The sequence below is a fragment of the Anolis sagrei genome, chromosome 3 (genome assembly GCF_037176765.1).
Source record: "Anolis sagrei isolate rAnoSag1 chromosome 3, rAnoSag1.mat, whole genome shotgun sequence".
Lineage (NCBI taxonomy): Eukaryota > Metazoa > Chordata > Lepidosauria > Squamata > Dactyloidae > Anolis > Anolis sagrei.
The window spans coordinates 59,665,632-59,687,159 of NC_090023.1; the positions used below are offsets into that span (position 1 = coordinate 59,665,632).

The 21,528-nt window shown below is 36.7% G+C and overlaps 1 protein-coding gene across 14 annotated transcripts in view; it reads right to left on the minus strand.

Moving 5' to 3' along the window:
• Window positions 1-1,931: 1,931 nt before the first annotated feature.
• ROBO2 (roundabout guidance receptor 2) overlaps window positions 1,932-21,528 on the minus strand; it is a 1,336,704-nt gene continuing 1,317,107 nt past the window's right edge. For 9 of the 14 annotated variants that reach the window (XM_060770531.2, XM_060770520.2, XM_060770519.2 and 6 more), the window contains 4 exons: window positions 20,044-20,211; window positions 16,493-16,738; window positions 8,754-8,954; window positions 1,932-5,952 (listed from right to left, as the gene is read on the minus strand). In XM_060770531.2, the coding sequence (XP_060626514.2) occupies window positions 5,951-5,952; window positions 8,754-8,954; window positions 16,493-16,738; window positions 20,044-20,211 (617 nt within the window). In that variant the 3' untranslated portion in view covers window positions 1,932-5,950. The remainder of the gene's footprint in view (window positions 5,953-8,753; window positions 8,955-16,492; window positions 16,739-20,043; window positions 20,212-21,528) is intronic. The other 5 variants (XM_060770530.2, XM_060770529.2, XM_060770527.2 and 2 more) reach the window with 1 other exon arrangement.

Below are 21,528 nucleotides of genomic sequence, written 5' to 3' on the forward strand. Positions count from 1 at the left end.
TGATATAGTGCACATGCTTGTGATCTCACATGGATGTATACAACAACACATGGAAACTGACCATTCTCAAACTGCATCCATAGAAGTATATTTTAAACTGTTGGTAATGTTTTGTATGATCCTATTTAAAAGTATGTGTTGAACCAAAAAATCCCACAAAAAAAAATCAAGCATCATCTTGATTTTTAAATCTGTGAAGGCAAACTATTCTAAAGTGAATAGTTATTGTAGGAAGAGCAGATTTTACAGCCATGTAAGAGATTTCTATTTTTCGGGGGAGCACAGGTATCCTAAGTCATATATTCATCTGAGAAATGGTAATACAACCAGAGATACAAAAACACAACACTCACAGATTAGCAGACTTTCAGCAAGTTAATGTTCTACAGAATGGTTTATTATTTTTCTCTTCTATAAAATGTTCAACTGGGAAGCAAGATAAACGAATTAAAGTAACATTTTCTAACCTATAGCTGTGGCATCACAACTATACCTCTTGTTTTTGCTGTTTGAACTCTGGGCTTAACTTTAAACGGTATTTGAATGGCTGACCCTCAGATTCTGAAATACATATGAGCTGTCTTCAGGTTGAAAATTAAAGTTACAGTTCAAATGAATTCATTCCTTTCAACATGAAAGGTTGGGTTGGGGTACTGAGACAAGCAAGTTGAACAGGGTTAGGATTTTTGAGGTACTTTCTCCAGTGTTTGCTGTTTTGGTGGTATGAAGTTCCAATTAATGTACAGGAAAGCACAGGCAGGAGCACAGCCAATTGATACCACAGAAAACTGCAGACCCCAAGCAGGCAAGGATAATAAGGACTGACTGTATTTTCTAGTACTTGGGGGAAGCAAATGGCTACTCATGCTCTCTCTCCAAACCCATTTTTCAGATTGTATATATCACTCATTGAATAGTATACCTTTTAATCAGACCATATGTTTTCAGCCTCATGCAAATGGTTATTTTCTTTTTGAGTATTCAAATGTGACTTGCATATTCAAAGGGTGTACATTTATGTTGTTAATAAGGAAAAAGCTGCATAACCATAATCAGTTCCTATATCTGTGTTCTGGATTCCAGATTGATAGTCTTTAGCCATGGTATGATGATCAGATACAGTCGTATTCAACTGCTGTATACCAAGTGTGCCCCCTCCAGTTTGGGAAGTGTGCCCCAGATAGACAATATAGAACCTCCTGCAATATTCTGTGCAGTCTTACACTTCACTGTATGAAATTAATTATATATGGTTTTATACTAAATGACTACAGGTGCATCTTCACGGTAGAATTAATTTCACTTCACTTTATTTCAGTTGGCATCACTGTAACTGCCATAGTTCAATGCTATGGAATCATGGGAGTAGTTGTTTTACAAGGCCCTCTCTGCCAAAGAGTGCTGGTGTCCCACCAAACTACAATTACCATGGTTCCATAGCATTATGCCATGGTAAGTAGTATATAATTGTATTCATTTCCATAGTGTAGATGCATCTTTTGAAGGCTGATACAGCAGGCTTAGACATACTTCCAGTTCCTCCCCCCATAACTACACCTGTGGGTTTTCTTTCTCCATGTGCCACAAGTCATGCCATCCAACTGAGTGTCTGAGCAACCATTTTCTGTGTATCATTTTCTATGTGCCATTTTCTTGTTGCAGGTTCTTGGAAGGGATGTTGAGAGAAAGAGGAGGAAGAGGTTTGGTCTGTTTTTGCTATGACAATTGCATGTGGATGAGTCTGGATGACACCCAAAGACAATTTGGTGAGTATAAAAAAACAACACTCCATAGGGTCAGCCTTTCTGTAAGTATAATGGTATATATAGAGAAAAACATTACACTTGATCATTTCTTGATTGTTTCCATTTCCAATCCCCGTGGCCATCATGTATTGAAAGAGTGCTAAATTCAAGTTTCCTTAACATGGATTTGAAATGTGGAAGTTTTATTTTCCCCCAGTAAATATACAATACACACTCAACATTACAATTAACCAACTTTATGCCCATTAAACTTTGCTTCACTAACACATGAAACACATTAAGAGGTCATAATCTTCTTGCATGTGACTGAACAAACCATTGCCAATAAACAATTTTATAAAAAAAATTAGAAAACAGTTCTAAGTGCTGCCACTAAACCCCTTTCCTTTAGACACATTATGCACAAGAAATATTTCAATTATAAAAAAGGAAAAAAAACTTTTTTCTTTAAAAATGGTAAATTACAGTACATTTTAAAAATATGTTCTGTGATCATTGGAAGTACATTGAATAAGTGAAAGACAGTGGGAGAGAGAAGGAGAGAAAGAGAAAACCACCTTTCAAATGAGTGGGGATTTGCTATACATTAAAGTACCCTCTTCATAGGATCATGTTTTTTTTTAAAAAAACTCAGTAAGTACAACTGTATAGTAGCCAATAATAAACAGTTATATTATAGTACTGCACAGATTTAATACTGACACAAAACTTGCCAACTGAAAATATTAAGACATACATCTCAAGAACTGGGGATGGCTACTTTTCCTCGGGTTGAATTTTGAAGGGAAATTGCCCATAAGCTGTCCCACCAAAGCACAACACAGGTTTTGAAGACCCAGTTAATATATATAGGAAACTCATGTACAGAGTGCATTTGGAGCTTCAACTCTTTCAGTGTGCCCTTAAATTCTTCCTGCATATACATTGTTTATTCCCATGCATTCTGGAGGTAGAACAGACCTACTAGGTACCTATTATACTTTGGATCAACTACATGGTCTTGTTTTAACACTATGTGGAAAAGAATGGTTGTAGAACCCACTTGTGCATTTTCTTCAGACTTTTTTTCACTTTGGTATAGTTAGGCCTGATTACATGGTTAGTTTCTGTGGATTTGCCTCATGAATGGAAACCACTGATATTCCTCAAGTAGCATGAACCCAAATACACAGGTAACTTTGAGTAATATGCAAAACAGCTTTAACCTCAAAGCCATTGTATATTTGGAATAGCCCGAGTGATGGTTTCTCACTCATCTTTTCTATTTATTGGGCGGTTTCCTTAAACTGCTGCATATATCCTCATATATCACTTCTTTATTAATCTATTGCTGTTAGACCATGAGCCAACTTTTGTTTGTTTGTCCTGATTCTTGAAGTTTACAGATTGCTGACTAGTAAGGATTGCCTAGATCATAGTCTAAATCACATTGTAGGGCTTTTAAAAACATGAACCCTTTGTTATAAAATAGCCCATAGCAGAAAAAGCTGAGGCACATACAAGTATGGCTGGAGCATAGAAATTCTGTGTAACTCAGAAGAGTCTTCAGTTGGGAAATGGAACCTCTGAAGGAATTATCTCAACTTATCAGTAACTATCAATGCTACCACAAGTTTCTGAATGAAGCCCTCTGCAACCCTGATCACCAGATGAGCTGCAATGGCAGAAGAGGCTCAAGACTCACTTTTATTTTCCTATTAACACATAACAATTGATCTGTGCTGTGAAGTATTTCATGTGGAATCTTCTCATGGCATTGATCCAATATTATGGTTGTAGGAAGATCCTGCATCTAGTGCCAAGTGCTCAGGTAGGTTGCTGGAGGTGTTGAGATTTTTATTTCCTTTAAAGCAATTTGTTGGATCTCTATTACACAAACCTGTTTCTGACCTCACTATTGCTGGAACACGGTGCCTATCTTCATATTAACATATTAAATTCAGGAAAAAAGGAATGGAATTTATACATTTGTTGAATGTTCTGTACATTTATAAAACAATGGCTTTAACTATATCCAGCATTTTAATAAACAGGAATATCATGTCAATTCCTTGCTCACAAAGGCAAAAAAAAAAAAAAGTCTTCTTGTTGATATGTGCCAACTTTTTTTTGGTTCACCAATGTCCTGTCTTCAGATAAATGAGATAAATTGATAACTGCAGTGCTGAAAATGTCCTATCCTATAAACAATCCAAACTTAATGTAATAAAAAGCAACACATATCTAATAGATTTATTTGTATGCTCTAAAGGTGCACCGATTTACATGATTGTAAGTATGAAAGCAACCAACATGGACTGATATGTAAGATGTGTTTAAATGGAGACTGATAAAAAGACATGACTAAATGAAATCATCTCTGTGATGTAAACTTCAAATCAAATATTCAATGCATTTGAGATACAGGTACAGTATTCCAAACAAAAACTAAAAATACTGTCAAAAACCTGGAGAAAGTCATGAGAACTAATGATGACACAAGATGCTTTTGTAAATGTCCACTTACAGAGAGTTTGGTTTATTCAAAAAGTGTATAAACATGCATCATGTTTTCATAAGAAGAAGAGGGTTGAATTTTACTTATCAAAAACATATCAAATATGTTTTCTTTTTCTTTTTTCTATCCAATTTCCAACAATGTCATGAATTGGCAAAAGACATTCAATTCAAAATGACCACAGATTTATCACTGCTTTCTTTTCAATGGGTTAAGTACAAATGAACTGGGCTTCAAATTCTGGCAGTTTTAGATAATAAAACACAATAAAACATGTCTAGACTGTGTAAAAACAGTTATGTCATGAATTTCAAGTGATGTAGCTCTACACCTTCCATTGTATTGTACATATATTGGAAAGATGAACTAAAATAAGCCTTGTTGAGGCATATTAATGCTTGTAGTCAGTAAGTATACACGAGACGGAAGACTGTGCACAAATTTGCTAGCTCTGCTTCCACCATCCCCTTTTAGTTATCCATCATCTATATACTTTCTCTAGTGTAGACCCTTGAATACATGGATACTCCCACATAATCTGCAAATTATGTAGAGAGCCTTTAAGGATGAGAAAGACTACATGTGGAAGTTTATGAAAACAGGTATGAGGTGAATACTTGTGACCATTCTCCCTTCTCCCAGGCAGAGAATACATGTGTTAAAATGCCTAAATAGGGCCACAGTCTAGCCTTTTTGGAAGCAGCTTGGATATCTCTGTCATAAATTGCACCTATAACTCTTGCTAGATTTTCCTCTAATTCATATGGTTCATGTTTCCTGGAAGGAAGAGAAAACCAATCATAGTAATTATTTAAAACTGTAATATATATATTTATATTAAAAACAGCCATACTGAAATACCTTAGCTTCCTTCCTTTGTAATAAGTTCAACACTGTTGAACAAAAGAAAACAATACTAAGAAAAGAAAAGGCTTTCATATTCTAATCTGGTCTTGAAACTCAACACTTTCTTCATTTGACCCACCCATTTTAAATGGTAAAAGCATCAAGTTGCTTAAAATTTTAGATAGGATTCCACCCTGATGCCCCAATATGCCTTTGCTAGCATCAGTTTTGCCAGTCAACCTCCTAATTCTACACCCAAATGGAAAACCACCTAACGTAATTCATTACATCCACCATTATCCGACATAGCTTACAGTACATAGACTCCTTTCACATTCAGTCTTTTTTCTTCTTCATGTCACGAGGAGTAAGAGTTTTGTGCTTATCACCAACAAAAAATTGCAGTGCAAACTTTAAACATAAAAAGTTACAGAATTAAAAGTTATTATATGGCACCACAGCCTATTAATTCACATATAATACAACAGACCATAAGAACAGACAATAATATGAACATAGCTAAAAAGAAGGTGAGCTTGCATAGCAATGCAATAAAAAGAAATTATGTACAAGGGAAATCCATATCATCCTTGAGGGTGATTTTCTTTATATATGCTTGGTAAGAAATAGATTAAGGTGGAAGGTGTATTAAAGAGAAGAACACAGGTTGAGTATCACTGGGATATGTGTGGCTGTGAGTCTTTACATTGCATTTACAGTTCTTTTAATAGTAAGTACATAAATAAAGAAAATGTTCATTGCACTGTTTTAATGTCATCACTTCCATGAGTTCAGACCTTGATGGCCCTTGAGAGCAGCTCGAGATGCCTCTGTTCAACTACTCTGTTAAATAAAAAGGAAGAACATGATTATGTTTTCAACTATTTTCATTGAACTTTTCAGCACAGAAGTCACACTTCTTAGAGAGAAAAACTGGCCATAAAAATATGAACACTGTTTCAAATGGTAATGTTCCTAAACATAAATCGTAATTAAACATGAACAATTATTCTAAGTAAATGAAATTACCAGCAATATTTTATTTTTAGAATGGGAACTGTGTACTTTGTTTCTCCAGTCGCTATAATACTACACCAGAGACACTTTTATAGAACAATAGTCCATTGGAAATCAGAAGTATGAAGGTAAATGCTATCACTTCTAATTTCGGTTTAATTGAAAAAGCTGCTGTATGGCTCAATCCAATGGTATGCTTGTGTTAGCATCCATATTGTCTTTCCCTGATCTCTGTAGCCTTTCATGCATTGAGTCCCCAGTGGCGCAATGGGTTAAACCCTTGTGCTGGCAGGACTGAAGATTGACAGGTCGGAGGTTCGAATCCGGGGAGAGTGTGGATGAGCTCCGTCTGTCAGCTCCAGCTCCCCTTGCAGGGTCATGAGAAAAGTCTCCCCCAATGATAGTAAAACATCAAAACATCCGGCGTCCCCTGGGCAATGTCCTTGCAGATAGCCAATTCTCTCACACCAAAAGTGACATGCAGTTTCTCAAGTCGCTCCTGACATGAAAAAATGCACTAAAAGCCTGTTCTAGGTGGCTTTCCAGTTTTCTAGAGAATGTTTTCATGATGCATGGAGTCTTAATGAGGAACAAGCCATGGATTCTTGCATTGGCAAGGGACTGGACTTGATTGTACTAGATCCTTAAAATGTATTATGTTTGAAGGATCATACATTCATGTGAACTTTCCTTTTGCAGTTGCAAATAGCAGAGTTTCAGATGGTACAGGTGAGCAAAAGTTACCCATCATTGTGAAAATTGGGACTTTAGTGGATAATAGGATAATATTAAATCATTGCTGGTTGTTCAACATGGGAAATCTGTACATATGTGGTGGAAAGAGTAATTCTGTATCAATTGTGTTATAAAGGGATTTGCATTCTCATGTGCAAACTGTATAAAGGGCATAATTGCGGCTCTCGAAGTCCATCATTCCAAGATTCAAAGCCAACTTGAAGATATATAGTTACACTTATACAATAAAATTAAATAAATACATTACATTAAGTTTGTTTTACATTAAGTTTGTGTATTCAAATTGTGTGTGGAATAAAGTGACTCAATTTGAAGATGCTGATAATTACATTAAGGAAATATTCTGATGATAGTTCTTGAATCAATAGCTGAACCAATACATATTGTATACTCATCTATAAGTTGACCTCATGTATAAGGCTAGGAAAGTTTTTGTGGCCAAAATTATGGATCGTGATATGACCTGTGAATAAATAAAGGATCACTCCACAGAGATGAGAAAGCACAGTTGCCACCTGTGCATACACAGGGAGCCATTAGTGCCATTTTCCACCTAGCCATTCAAAAAAGACCAGAGGTGATGCCATGACAGAGAGAGTAGAGAAAGTCGGTACATCTTGTAGTTGCTATCAGGTTGCTTTTCATTACTGTATTCAGGGAAGGGGATGGTTCCTTTTTTGATAAAAGTTAAGATACAATATCCACATTGATTTGTGGCCAAGGGCAGCTCTATACAGCCATTTAAATTGAGCCAGGATGTAAATTTAAAAGAATTGCTTTGCTATGGACTGCCTATACAAGTACCCCAGGGATCGGTTGGAGGCCAGGATAAGCAAAATAAATTTCCAAAAGATTTTGCCCTACATACATCTGCTTTTTACAGAGGCAAAGCAATGTGTTTCGGAAATTAGCAAAAAATATTTTTTGAGAAGGAAGTATGATAGCAGATGAATCTAGACATTTCTATGACACCAACTCAGTTTGTCATGGAAACAAAGATTGTAGCTTCAAAAAATGTTAAGTACATGGAAGAACTACAAGTTACAACTGAGACATTTCTGTTGGCCATCTCTGTTGAAGGCTGACGTACATGAGGGTAAAGATATGCTCAATGCAACTTGGTGCAATGTATAAGTGTTCCTTTTCAGATTTTGTAAATGAACAGATATATCGATTGCATTATAGATAACCAGAAATTATGAAAACATCGCTATACCTGGATTACTGCTTAGAAAATACCGAATGTATCCATGGATGTATCATGTAAACAACAATCTATATATATATATATATATATATATATATATATATATATATATATATATTCATAGGACAAAGCTCCACTGGCTTCTTTCCAAATAAATATTGGCATTATTGTGTGCTTACATACTTACTCACATATCCAGTGAACAAAAGCAAATCTCAGATTAAAGCCATGTTATTAAGGAATAGAAAAGCATAATATTTCTTCTGCCCATTCCTAAATTGTAAAGGTAAAGGTAAAGGTTGTCCCCTGGCATTAAGTCCAGTCATGTCTGACTCTGGGGTGTGGTGCTCATCTCCATTTCTAAGCCAAAGAGCTGGAGTTGTCCATAGACACCTCATGTGGCCAGCATGACTGCATGGAGTGCCGTTACCTTCCCGCTGGAGTGGCACCTATTGATCTACTCACATTTGCATGTTTTAGAACTGCTAGGTTGGCAGAAGCTAGGACTGATAGCGGAAGCTCATGCCGCTCCCCAGAATCGAACCTGTGACCTTTCGGTCAAGAAGCTCAGCAAATCAGCGCTTTAACCCACTGCGCCACCGAGGGCTCCAAGGTGTAGGAGTGTTATTTTCTTTTTTAAATAATGAATTGAAACAAGGCTTACATAATTCACCAGAAAACTGTCCTTGACTGTTTGTTCCAACATATCCTACATCAATGAGGTCACTGGTGTTGCGCTGATGACCTCCTCGCATGACCTCTCCTTTTCTGGGTCCAGTAGATCCTTTAGAAGATGCTGTACCTGAAGAGCTGTGACCACCTGGGGATGGGAAGCTAGGCTTGCTATATGGCACCAGGGCCTCTTCTGTAAACATAAAGGAAGCAATAGGAAGATGTTGTATACAAATGGGAAAATATAATTGGAACAATCTTTCTGAAATGTTTTACATATAGTTTAAAATTTTCTAACTAAAAGGAAAGTTGTGGGATACCTCATCTGCAATGTTTTGCATAAGTACTCTAAGATGCTCTAAGTACAAGATAAATTTGATAAGTTGAAATTGTTTAGATGCCTCCTTCAAAAGGAGGAGGTGGGCAGTGAAATTTTGAAGCATCCCGAAGTATACAAAACAAATACATCTGTACACTTCTCTTTGGAAATGTACAAATGTAAGAATTTATAAATATACATACTGAAAAGGAAACATTTGTATAATTGAGAACGAATGTATATTTTATCAATTACAATATCTCCACAAAATCAAAAGCTATGTTTGATATGCAAATAGTCCAAGATCATGGGGAAGATTTGTATCAACCCACTCATGCTTTAAAAGCATGGATGATGGTTTGTGAGGCCACATTGGCAAGTCCTATTAATACAACAGCTTTCCATGAATTCAGCAACTGACTGAAGATTCTCTATGCACATACCTATGCACACAATGTATACATATGGGTACTCTATCTAAGGGTGAAGTTCTTAAAAAGTCAGGCATGTAATTTTATGTGTATTCACATAATGGTTAGTCTGTGGGTTTATCAAACATCTTTGAACATCATAATATCTCATATTTTTGCAATACATGAGAAGATTTGAGTTACTCCACCTTACAAGTCTTTTAGCAGCTGATACTCAATAGCTGAGCCTTGATCGTTACAGTCAATATGTCATGTATCTTGGTCAATCAGTATTCTAGATATCAAATCTGGTGGGATGTTTTACGGATTACAGCCCTTCATATATTTTATTCTGTGTCAAAATTTGAGTACCTACATCTTCCCATATCAAGAAAATAGAGGGGTGCATTATTTAAATTTGTTTGGCAACTTAAAACAAACCAAGTTTCATAATGTTTGATTTTTTAAAAAATTGCTTAGATGATAACTGACTCAATATTATATGTTTTTAGCTCATTAGATATGCAATTTTTGTACTTAATATTGGAATCAATAGTTCAGGTGGTTAAGATGATTGAAAGAATCAGCTAGCAGTAGAAAACATGAGCCAATATTTATATTATTGGAATATATATATATATATAGAGAGAGAGAGAGAGAGAGAGAGGCATTCATACTGATATATTTCTTGTATATATATTTCTCCTCCTGGTATATGAAGAAACTGCAGGATATGCTTAATTTTCTCAATCTGACTTAACTGGAAACAACAGAATGCAATTATTTGAAACCCAAAAATTCTTGTCTATGAATTCTAAACATTGAAAATCCTTATGAAAAATATGATGAATCATAGACTGCTTAATTAAACAGATATGCATATAATTTGAAAAACAGTAAGACAAAGATTATAATTTCTATTCGTTTTGTGGAAATGCTTTATCCTGTTTTATTACAATTATGACAGCATTGCTTTAATCAGTTAAGATAAAGAATTACAGAATCTGCTAATTTAATTAGCTTCCTGGTGTTATTTTTTATATTATCAAGTACTTGGGAAATTACTTCACTGTTTTATATTATATGAAGAAAAAGTTGAACTAGACAAACAATTCTTGTCTTTGAGACTTTATTATTATGACAAGGTCATATTCATTGCCTAAAATGACTAACCAGGGGTAAGATTGATCCCATTTTAAGACTTCTAAGTCTTACTTATTTTCTACTAATCATAGTAAGTTCCAACTTAAATGCATGAAATTAAATTGCTGTATGTTGATCTGTTAAGTAGTGACTTCTGCCAAGACTCTTGTTCTAAAATACCATCATGCTTGTCAAACTTGGCTCCCCAGATATTTTTGGGTTACCCAGCTCTCAAAAGCCTGTCAAGAGTCACTGTCCAGGCATTCTGGTAGCTTGAGAGCCTGAATTTGCTTTTATTGAGCTTACCATTTTTGTTATTTCACAGAGGATTACTTTGCACAAATACAAGCCTAAGTGCTACTTTATGCATAGTACTTTAGTGATTTAGTAATAAATTCTACAGCTACAAATTTCCCCCATGTCATCAGCAGGGAGGATTAACAGGAAAGTCTCATACTCCTCATTCCAGAGACCTGCATCTTACTTCTTTCTGAGTAGAGAGCTCTCTGGTTCTTCCTAAAACTAAAAATGTGTCTGTTCCACTGTGCCTTTGACTAGTCAGTTTCCCAAATAATTCTGGCCCCCAATTTTGATCCATAATTAGAGCTTGCAGTTTAGAATTGTTCCCCTCTAAAGACATAGTTGCTCTTCTTACATTACCAACCAGTTTTTAACCTTGTCATCCATCCTTAGCACTTTATACATCAGCCTGGTCCTTTGCAAGTGATTTGCACCAGCAGCCCGCTCGAGCTCAGAACTATGCACTACTCAGACCAATAAAAGTTGTTAGATATTCCTCATGTATGGTATTGTGTGTGGTTTGTTTTTATACTGTTGAAATGCTTTTATGAATTTTGTTGTTATATTTTAATTATGTTGAATTTCAGACTTGCCCCCATGTAAGTCCCTTCAGGGAGATGGAGGTGGGGTACAAAAATAAAGTTGTTGTTGTTGTTGTTGTTGTTGTTATTTATTATTATTCCTAAGTTTCTTCCCTGCCCAATAATTAGTTTGCTGGAGGGTCTTAGATCCACTTGACAAATGATGTTTTTATCCCCTCTAAAACTGAGGAGCCCCTACTCCAGGGAAGGGCAAAGTGTGACCGCATGATACCACAATGGGGCTAAACATGGGGTTTATCTCACTTCTGTAGTGTCCTGGGGCTTGGGAGTGAGTACCCCTGGGATGGCCTTTCGGGTCCAGCAAACCTTCATGTGGATTGCCCCTGGGTCCAGGTGTTCACCTAGAGGTAGGCAAGGAGATGGTCACATGGTGATACCTGGCCCTCTGGCATGATTCATGTCACATTTCGCCCCCATCTTAACTTAGTTAGCTGCCCAGGAATTAAGTTAATGAGGTTAATAAGTGGACCTTTTTTTCTCAATACTTTTGTGTCTGATCTCTTTATTTCATGGTGGCAATTCAAGTGTCATCTCCCCCATCAGAATTAGAAGGATAAATCTAAGTCTCAAAAGCAAATTGTAAAAAAGAAGCTGAAGAGTTACGATGTATTCATCATTATAGACATATTCAGTTCAAAGATGTTTGCCACAAATTTACTATTACATTTTTTCTGTATAAAATTGCAGTTCAACCGTGTTCTTTTTCACATGAAAACCTCTGATGAAGTCTTGTTCTTATCATTCTTAATATAGCATTACAATGTAGTTGATGACATCAATAAACCCAAGGAGATATATAGAAGCTGCAAGATGCACCATATGTTTTGAAGCGTTTTCTCTGTCAACAATTATCAGAAGTACAGCTGCTGCAATGAGATACTTGTTCAAGCTGGAGTAGAAATCAGCATTCATTTTACTAAAATCCATTATGCCAGTGTGGGTGGTGCAGCAGGAGAAAAGTGCTATGGGGACAGTGACCATGATAGAAGTAAGGCACTGAAGAAAAGGGGTGCTGCCAGATTTTGTTTCCTTTTCATCACCATTGGTGTATGAGCTTGGAAAACTGCAACCTATAGAATAGTGGTGTAACAGGTTTCTGACTATTGCGCATATATACATGTTGCTACTGAAGTCTCGTAATGCTCAAGATCCTGCAAGGAAGACTCCAGCAACACATGGAGCGAGAGTTGCCAGACGTTCAAGCTGGGTTTAGAAAAGGCAGAGGAACGAGAGACCAGATTGCCAATATCCGCTGGATAATGGAGAAAGGCAGGGAGTTTCAGAAAAACATCTACTTCTGCTTCATTGACTATTCTAAAGCCTTTGACTGTGTGGATCATAATAAATTGTGGCAAGTTCTTAGTGGGATGGGCATACCAAGCCACCTTGTCTCTCTCCTGAGGAATCTGTACAAGGACCAAGTAGCAACAGTCAGAACTGACCACGGAACAACAGACTGGTTCAGGATTGGGAAAGGCGTTCGGCAAGGCTGCATACTCTCACCCAACCTTTTTAACTTGTATGCAGAACACATCATGCGATGTGCGGGGCTGGATGAATGCAAAGCTGGGGTGAAAATTGCTGGAAGAAACATTAACAATCTCAGATATGCAGATGACACCACTCTGATGGCTAAAAGCGAGGTGGAGCTGAGGAGCCTTCTAATCAAGGTGAAAGAAGAAAGCGCAAAAGCCGGGTTGCAGCTAAACGTCAAAAAAACCAAGATTATGGCAACAAGAATGATTGACAACTGGAAAATAGAGGGAGAAACCGTGGAGGCCGTGACAGACTTTGTATTTCTAGGTGCAAAGATTACTGCAGATGCAGACTGTGGCCAGGAAATCAGAAGACGCTTACTTCTTGGGAGGAGAGCAATGTCCAGTCTCGACAAAATAGTAAAGAGTAGAGACATCAGACTGGCAACAAAGATCCGCCTAGTCAAAGCCATGGTCTTCCCTGTAGTAACCTACGGATGTGAGAGCTGGACCTTAGGGAAGGCTGAGCGAAGGAAGATTGATGCTTTTGAACTGTGGTGCTGGAGGAAAGTTCTGAGAGTGCCTTGGACTGCGAGAAGATCCAACCAGTCCATCCTCCAGGAAATAAAGCCCGACTGCTCACTGGAGGGAAAGATACTAGAGACAAAATTGAAATACTTTGGCCACATCATGAGGAGACAGGAAAGCCTAGAGAAGACAATTATGCTGGGGAAAGTGGAAGGAAAAAGGAAGAGGGGCCGACCAAGGGCAAGATGGATGGATGGCATCCTTGAAGTGACTGGACTGACCTTGAGGGAGCTGGGGGTGGTGACGGCCGACAGGGAGCTCTGGCGTGGGCTGGTCCATGAGGTCACGAAGAGTCGGAGACGACTGAACGAATGAACAACAACAACAACTGAAGTCTCACATTTCCCAAAGTGTCAGAACAAGTTTATAATCTAATTCAGAAAGTTCTTCAAGTGCATGCATGTTCTGTTGAACAAATACACATACATGTACTGTAATTAGAAGAAAGTGAAGCAAGTGCAACAGACATGTTGACAAAGACACATCACTGCAATCCTTAACAAAAGTATTATGATGGGTTTTTTTTTTTTTTGCAATTGGTGGGTTTGCAAAACATTACTGTTGATCGCAAATTCTAGATTTTCTATAGTCCGATAGAGATTTATTAATTGCAAAATCATAAATTTCTTCTAATTACAATACATGTATGTGTATTTGTTCAACAGAACATGCAAAGTTTTGTTGGGCCCTGCTGCAGGAGAGACCCTGGGGCCTGAGTACTACACTTGATCTTAGCCAAAAGGCCGAGAAGCCTGAGTATTTGCCTTCCAGCTTTGCTGCCTGCTCAGCCCTGGGCTTATCCATGAGGAGACCAGCAGCCACACCCACATTCCAGCCAGCTGACCCAGCAGCCTCCAAGGAGAGAACATAAAAGGACTGACCTAGAGGCCTGGGAGAGCTTTTTTGGGCCCTGCTGGAGGAGAGACCCTGGGGTCCGAGTATTTGTCATTCAGCTTTGCTGTCGGCTCAACCCTGGGCTTACCCATGAGGAGACCTTCAGCTACACCCTCATTTCAGCCAGCTGATCCAGCACCCTCCAAGGAGACAACATGGCCCCACAGGCTTGCTGCGTGGCTACTTTAATGGCCACATTGCCCATTGCCTGGTGGCCTGAACACCTGCACGGGGTGCCTCTATGGCCCCCGCAGCCTTGCTGCATGGCTACTTTAATGGCTGTGCCACCCCTCATCAAACCACCACAAGATCTGCACAGGGTGCCTTCATAGTGGAGCCTCACCGTGCAGCTAATTTAATGACCACACTACTCATCATCCACACTTTAGAATAATTGTGTGGGTGCTTGTTTTCAGGAGTTTCCCACCTCACCAGTTGTCTGCTGCTTCTGGGCGCTTATTCCATCAGCCCACTTCAGTTGGGATTTAATGTTTACTTTTAAGCTTTTTATTGTATTTATATTTGAATTGTTCAATTGATATGTCATGCTTATTACTGTATGTTTAAATTGGTATGCTAATTGTTTAAATTGATATGTCATGTTTATTATTATATTGTAAAGCGGCATTGTATGCCATGGTCTGTAAGTCGTCCTGAGTCCCCCATTAGGGTGAGACGGGTGGGGTATAAATGTAGTATAATAATAATAATAATAATAATAATAATAATAATAATAATTTACTAATATAAATCACATTTTCTTTCTGATAGATAGCGCAATATATCTAGATTTCCAAACTATATTTTGTCTTAACTTAAATTCTAACTCTTTAGTACTTTCTGTCTTAATAAATTAATGATACTCAGTATAATTAAAATAGAAAAAATCTATTGTCCCTAGAATTTTCTGACTCTAATGTGAGCTGCAATTCAATAATTCAAGACATTAATCCTTTTATTCTAATACAGTACCTGCATGTATTTCTGGTAACAGATTATCAGTAATTGTAATGCATCTTTGCTGTTCATAACTTTCCTAAAATTGCTATCTGAAAATAACTATTTAGAAAAAAAAACCCAGGATAATATTAATGCATGCATATTTAATATCTACAAGGCCAAACGAGGGATCGTCTAAGTAATTAAGTAAGGAAGTAGTAAGTCCAAGGATTATTATTTTACAGCATTAAGATTGTGCAAAGCATCAAATAAGTATGTATGTCTTCTATATACCTTCTTTTTTATCATAATTGTTTCAGTTGATATACTTTTTTTTGTCTTTGAAGAACAGCACAGACATCATTCCAGCAATACCAATAAATAGAGGGCCCGAAACAGAAATAATTCAGATCTAAAATGAAGTTAACATAAACAATGTCTAGTGGATGCATTTTTATCTTACAGATAAGTTCACTGCAAATCGTTTGTTCGTTGTTTGAACATTCCCCAACATGAATGAAATCGTCAAACTGACTTTGACCTTATTAAAGGGCAACATAATAATAAATATGAATAAATTGTTGTTAATAAGAATTAATAGAATTATTGTGAATTCAGTGTTGTCAATACAGATGGGACATGAGGACATTAGGTGTCTCTATGCTGTACATGCAAAAAATCCATTCCAGTGAATTTTAAAAAGAAAATCACAATCAATATATGTGGTGTGTGTGAGTGTATGTGTGTGTATATGTGTGTGTGTGTGTGTGTGTGTGTGTGTATGTATGTGTGTATATATATATATATAAAATAAAAGGCGCAATATACAATTCCCCCTCTACATATAGTAGCATTAGTAAGTCACAAAGCCATGCATTTAGAATTTTAGTAGTTTAGGTGTATTCAAAAGCTTCACCATTGCAGGAACAAACACTGAAGGTCAGATGTTAATAGTATACCTTTTATTGGTCCTGCCTTGACCTTTACTGCCTGTTGGGGATCTTATAAAAGAATATATTGAGGAAATTGCCTAAGCCACTTTAAGAGGTGCAGCTACACACCTGATCCAAATGCTTGCTTTTGCTGGCCTTGGAGTTCTGTAGAGCTTATCCATTCTTGGGTTTGTCGTTGCCACTCTAGTGACGTTCTAGTTTGACGATCCAAAGAGCTCTTTGTTTCATCTATGGTAGATGTATGCTGTCGTTCTAGAGAGCTTCCTTTTCTCTCTGTTGAACCTCCACGTTGCCCAGGGCCTATCTGCTGCCTTATACTCTGACCAGGGGGTGGGTCTGGTGGTGGTGGTAGATCTAAAAGATGTGAATAGACTCAGAGTATCAGTGACATAAATTCTATTTGAAGATGAAGAGCAAAAAGGTTTTGAAAGATTTATCTATCAGAAAGACCTTATATATTTTACTAGTTTTAGACAATGGATAGATGTTTTCCACTATAGCTAATCGAAGTATGTAATAGCTATATTCCTTACCAGAGCAGTAATTTTAGTTGGGTTCCATTTTGCACAAAAACTAACAAACTTTACATGCATTGTCAGCTGATAAAGATTTTACTTCAGTTTGGATGCTGTATTTGGTATAAAATAGTTTCAAAACTCCTACTGAAAAAACAGCCAAATTGTAGTTAAAACTCTTTTTACCAGAAAAAAGGTGGCTATCTTTGACAATGTTTTGTAGATCTATTTGAACATGCATTCAAATTTCAGTAGATTTTAAAATTAATCCAAATCTTCCTAGATTGCAATACAGTTAATCCCAAGGAGAACATATTCAAAAATCAGTTCAACAATTACAAATTTAAACCTTTCAAGAATCACTTGGTGTTGATTTCAAACGTATGGTAAGCTAAATATATTGTATTTCATATTGTTATTAACCTTAACAAATAGTTTACAGTGACAAATATTTACAGTGACAACCTAAATTTGCAAAGTTTAAAAAATGAATTGCTTTTTGAAACAAAGTATGAAAATACATCATAGGTTAGCTTTTCTGGGGTGAGGGGAGAACACATACTTAAGATAAATGGTTTGGTTGTTGCCTTTTATTTTTGGACCTGGCAATGGTGAAGAAGGACATTACATAGTTGCATTACAACATTCTACCCATGCTGTTTCAAAATAAACATGCAGGATTCTTTCATTGTGATGAAATAATCTTAGAAACAGAGGTTCTGAAATATTCTGAATCGTGCGTATGTGGAACAAGACAAAAGGCTATTTCACGTGTGTATACCTCCTGCTGCCCTTGTCCATATAATTCTTTTGAACCATTTCTGAATATTGGTCAGGTGAATAAACCACAGTGTGAACTAATAAAGAAATTATTTCCCCAGGAAATCCAAGGCATTGTTCTATCTTTAAGTTGTGCAACTTAAAAATATGTATTTATCATTATATTTTACTCCTTGGTCTGAATCGTCCCTTTGGATAAATCCACACTGTGAACTATTTTTTTTGTGTTCATGGACTGGTGTCAGTGCTTAATGGAAAACTTTGTTTCTGCGTGAAAGTATTCTGTGTAGTGATATAGTTCAGTGTGTTTATTGTGGCATATGCCAGGCATTTTAGGGTTCAAAAACTCTGGATTAACCCCACTCACTGCAACTGACTGTTGGATCTTCCAGATGAGAAAGACCATGGGCAGTACTTATTTATCACATGGCACAACCAGATCCACAGGGTTCTACTTTGAGCCCTGGCAATCGACAAATATGATTTGTAGATAATCATTATTTGATATTGGTATCAAATTTAATGAATAGGCTATTTAAAAATATATTGTCAAAGGTTACCTTGAATTCCAATTTAGGGTAAAGGTGCTATAACATCATTATCATTGGGCAAATTAGTAATTATTCTTACTCTCATTCATACCTTTGCATAGTAAATGTGAGGAGGATAAACGATTAACTCAATCCTCCTCTCATGTTCTCCAGGTAACTATCTGTTCTTTCTTTAGCTGAACATGCAAGACATTACTGTACCATTAGATATTTTATGATTATTTCATTTTGGAATTTAAATACATGACAACACTGTTCTTTTTTCTTTATTTTAGTTATCCTAAACTTAGGGATCTTTAAATATCTTTACCAATTTCCCCTATAAAAAAGAGACAACAGTGGAGGAGGATACAATTAATTCAGTGTACTCTCATTTGAATCTGAGTTTACCACATGGCTAGACCTAATGGGAGCCCATATAGTTCTTATTGGCAAAGCAATAATAAATTTATTGATCCAAAATATTGTTTCATGAAGCTAGAATTACCTGCTTATGCCTGCCCTTTTCCTATTCCAGTGAGGTTCTATTCCCACTAGGTTCAAATACTCATTAAAATATTTCTGACCACTTAATTGTAAAATTGCAGCTTTTTTCTTTGACTGGAAACAAACCATGTCATCAGAAGAGGCATCTAATGACACCACAGTATCAGCAGAAAAAACTGCAAACTAATTAGTGCAACAATGTAATACTACTGGAAAGTGGTGCCTTTTCATGCATTCTGTAATTAGGGAACTGTGAAAGTGAAAACCTGACCAGAGCCTAAGTAGATTCCACTTTCATCCACTGTAGATTAGTGCAACCATATGAAAGATTACCTTCAATGGAAATGTCAATTTATAACAGAGGATACTCATGGGGTTGTACAGTGTGGACACCACCAGCCCCTCGGGCAGCTCAATGCTTGGCTGTGCAGACCATGTGGTGCTAATCCAGAGTACCCACTCCAGATCATAATCCCTGTTTCTAGCAAGTGTAAATGCTCTCTCCCCGCCTCCAAGTGTATGTACAGCTCTTGGAAAGAAAGAAAACCCTAAATTTTGTTGGCTTCTGATTATGTGAAGTAATTAAAGGAGTAGGAGAAGGACTCAATTAGCACATTTCTAAGAAGTCACTTCTTAGGCTAATTATGATAACAGGGCTTCCTGCTTTGTTAAGTCCATGATGTGGTAACCAAGTTTTTATGTTTCTCTGTCAGTAGCCTTTATTTCAGTCAATAAATCTTCGGCTGAAGTCAAGTAGGAATAATTTACAACATTTGAATTTTATGTTTCTACTACTGTTTGTGATTGTCAGATCACATTCAAAAGGTGTGGAACTGATGGAAGGGGCCCTGTAGTCACATAATATTTGTTATCGATGCTACTCAAGAACTGATTCTAATTTTAAAAATTGAGAGAAATTGTGGCCACAGTTTGGAAGGCACTTTTGCACTATAAAAAATTGTAATGATTCACGTTTAGAATTTCACATTATTAGCTTGAACTGTAAGGGTATAAATATCAAATGGGAAAAAGAAATAGGAAAAGAATTGGGGTAATAAAAATGTCATCTTTGCATTTAAAAACAAAATTTTTTTAGCAAAATTATTCTGTTGAGCTAACTTACATGATGTTTGAGTTATTTATGTTGCTACACACAGAATCTATGTTAAACAGTACATGTTGTTGCTACTTCCTGAACTGGCTGAGAGATTACTTAGTAGTGGAAAACAAATGCTCCTTAATGTAATTGTTTATGCAACCTGGCACAGTAAACTGAGATGCATCTTTTAACAGTTATCACATTAATAACTGGAAATCAAGAACTTACCATCTGTCATTCCTTCCCTACGATGAGGCAACGGAGGTTGTTCCACTCTGCCCCCCTTGTGTTTTTTGGTAGGCCTAGGCCTTTGACTCTGATTCTGGACTGCACTGGTGTTGCTGTCAGTTGAAAATGGGCTGGTTGGCCGAGGCCTCTGAGAGGAATATGGTTTGCCTGGAAATAAAAGTTGAAATTAAAATATTAATGTGCTGATGGGCAAATTACTTTAGCATGACTAATTGAGCAGTCTTCAGTTTATTTATTTGATGAAACTAACATGAAAACTCAATATTTTAAGAAAAAAACCCACAAAAAGGTGAAAGATTCAGCATTGTACTTACTAAAGAAATTTTATTTAAAGACAAGTCAGCCCACCAAAATTTTTGGTAAGCCTACCAGAAAACTTTCACTAAAGCATCTTTCTTTCCTGACAACAACATTTAGATGTGAGTTCTTTTCTGTGCAGAAAGCACAAATGGCATGGGTATGTAATATACAACACACCACACCTTTACATTGCCTCAGAGTTGTAAACCATTGTATCCTTCTACCTGCAGAACAGAAATTCCTTTCAGCCTCTATCAAGCCCCAGATCTGTTTCAAGCCTACCCACCCCAAAGAAAAACAGATTAGATTGGCCATACTACATGGGGGACTGTAAGTGTTGTCATCCGAAATAGTAAGTTCCCAAGCTCATCTTGTTGAGGTTTGTAAATAATAGGAGATGACAGGAAATTCCTGTCATTTGGAGGCCCAAGCAATTCAGTTAATAGTTCTCCAATAGTTCTCCACATTTCAGTATTTTGCCTGCATATGCAAATATTGTTGTAACTATTGGCTAATAAAATGAACTAATGTTTTTTTAAGCAGAATTGGCATAATTTTGTTCTGTTTTATACTAATGAAACGTGTATCAACAGAAAAAATCCCCTATATATTCTATATGTATTGACTAGATAGATTAACCCAAATAAATTCTAATGTTAATGAAATGTGGCAAATAATTTCTGATACATTTCAATTGTATCAGAACATATATGGCCGATTCCTTTCTACAACAGGATTTTTAAATAATATTTTCTAATTTGTCATACATTTTTAAAACCTTAAATTATTCAGGAATTCTATCAAATTGGGGTTTTTTAAGGTTCTACACACATTTCAGTTGAACTTACCATTTTTTAAAATATACATTTATTGGGGCTTAAGAAATGGGGCCATAAAGTGAAGTCCATGACATGTGGGTGTGGAAAAGAGCAAACCACAGACCACCTATTACAATGCAGTCTGAGCCCTGCCGCATGCACAACGGAGGGCCTTCTTATAGCAACACCAGAGGCACTCCAAGTGGCCAGTTACTGGTCAAAGGACATTTAGTATAACACCATTTTTTTAACTTAGTGTTTTTTTTTTAAATTACATTACAACTGCACCCTTGGTTTGCTTCTGATATGATAAATAAACATACTATACATAAATAAACATTCCTAT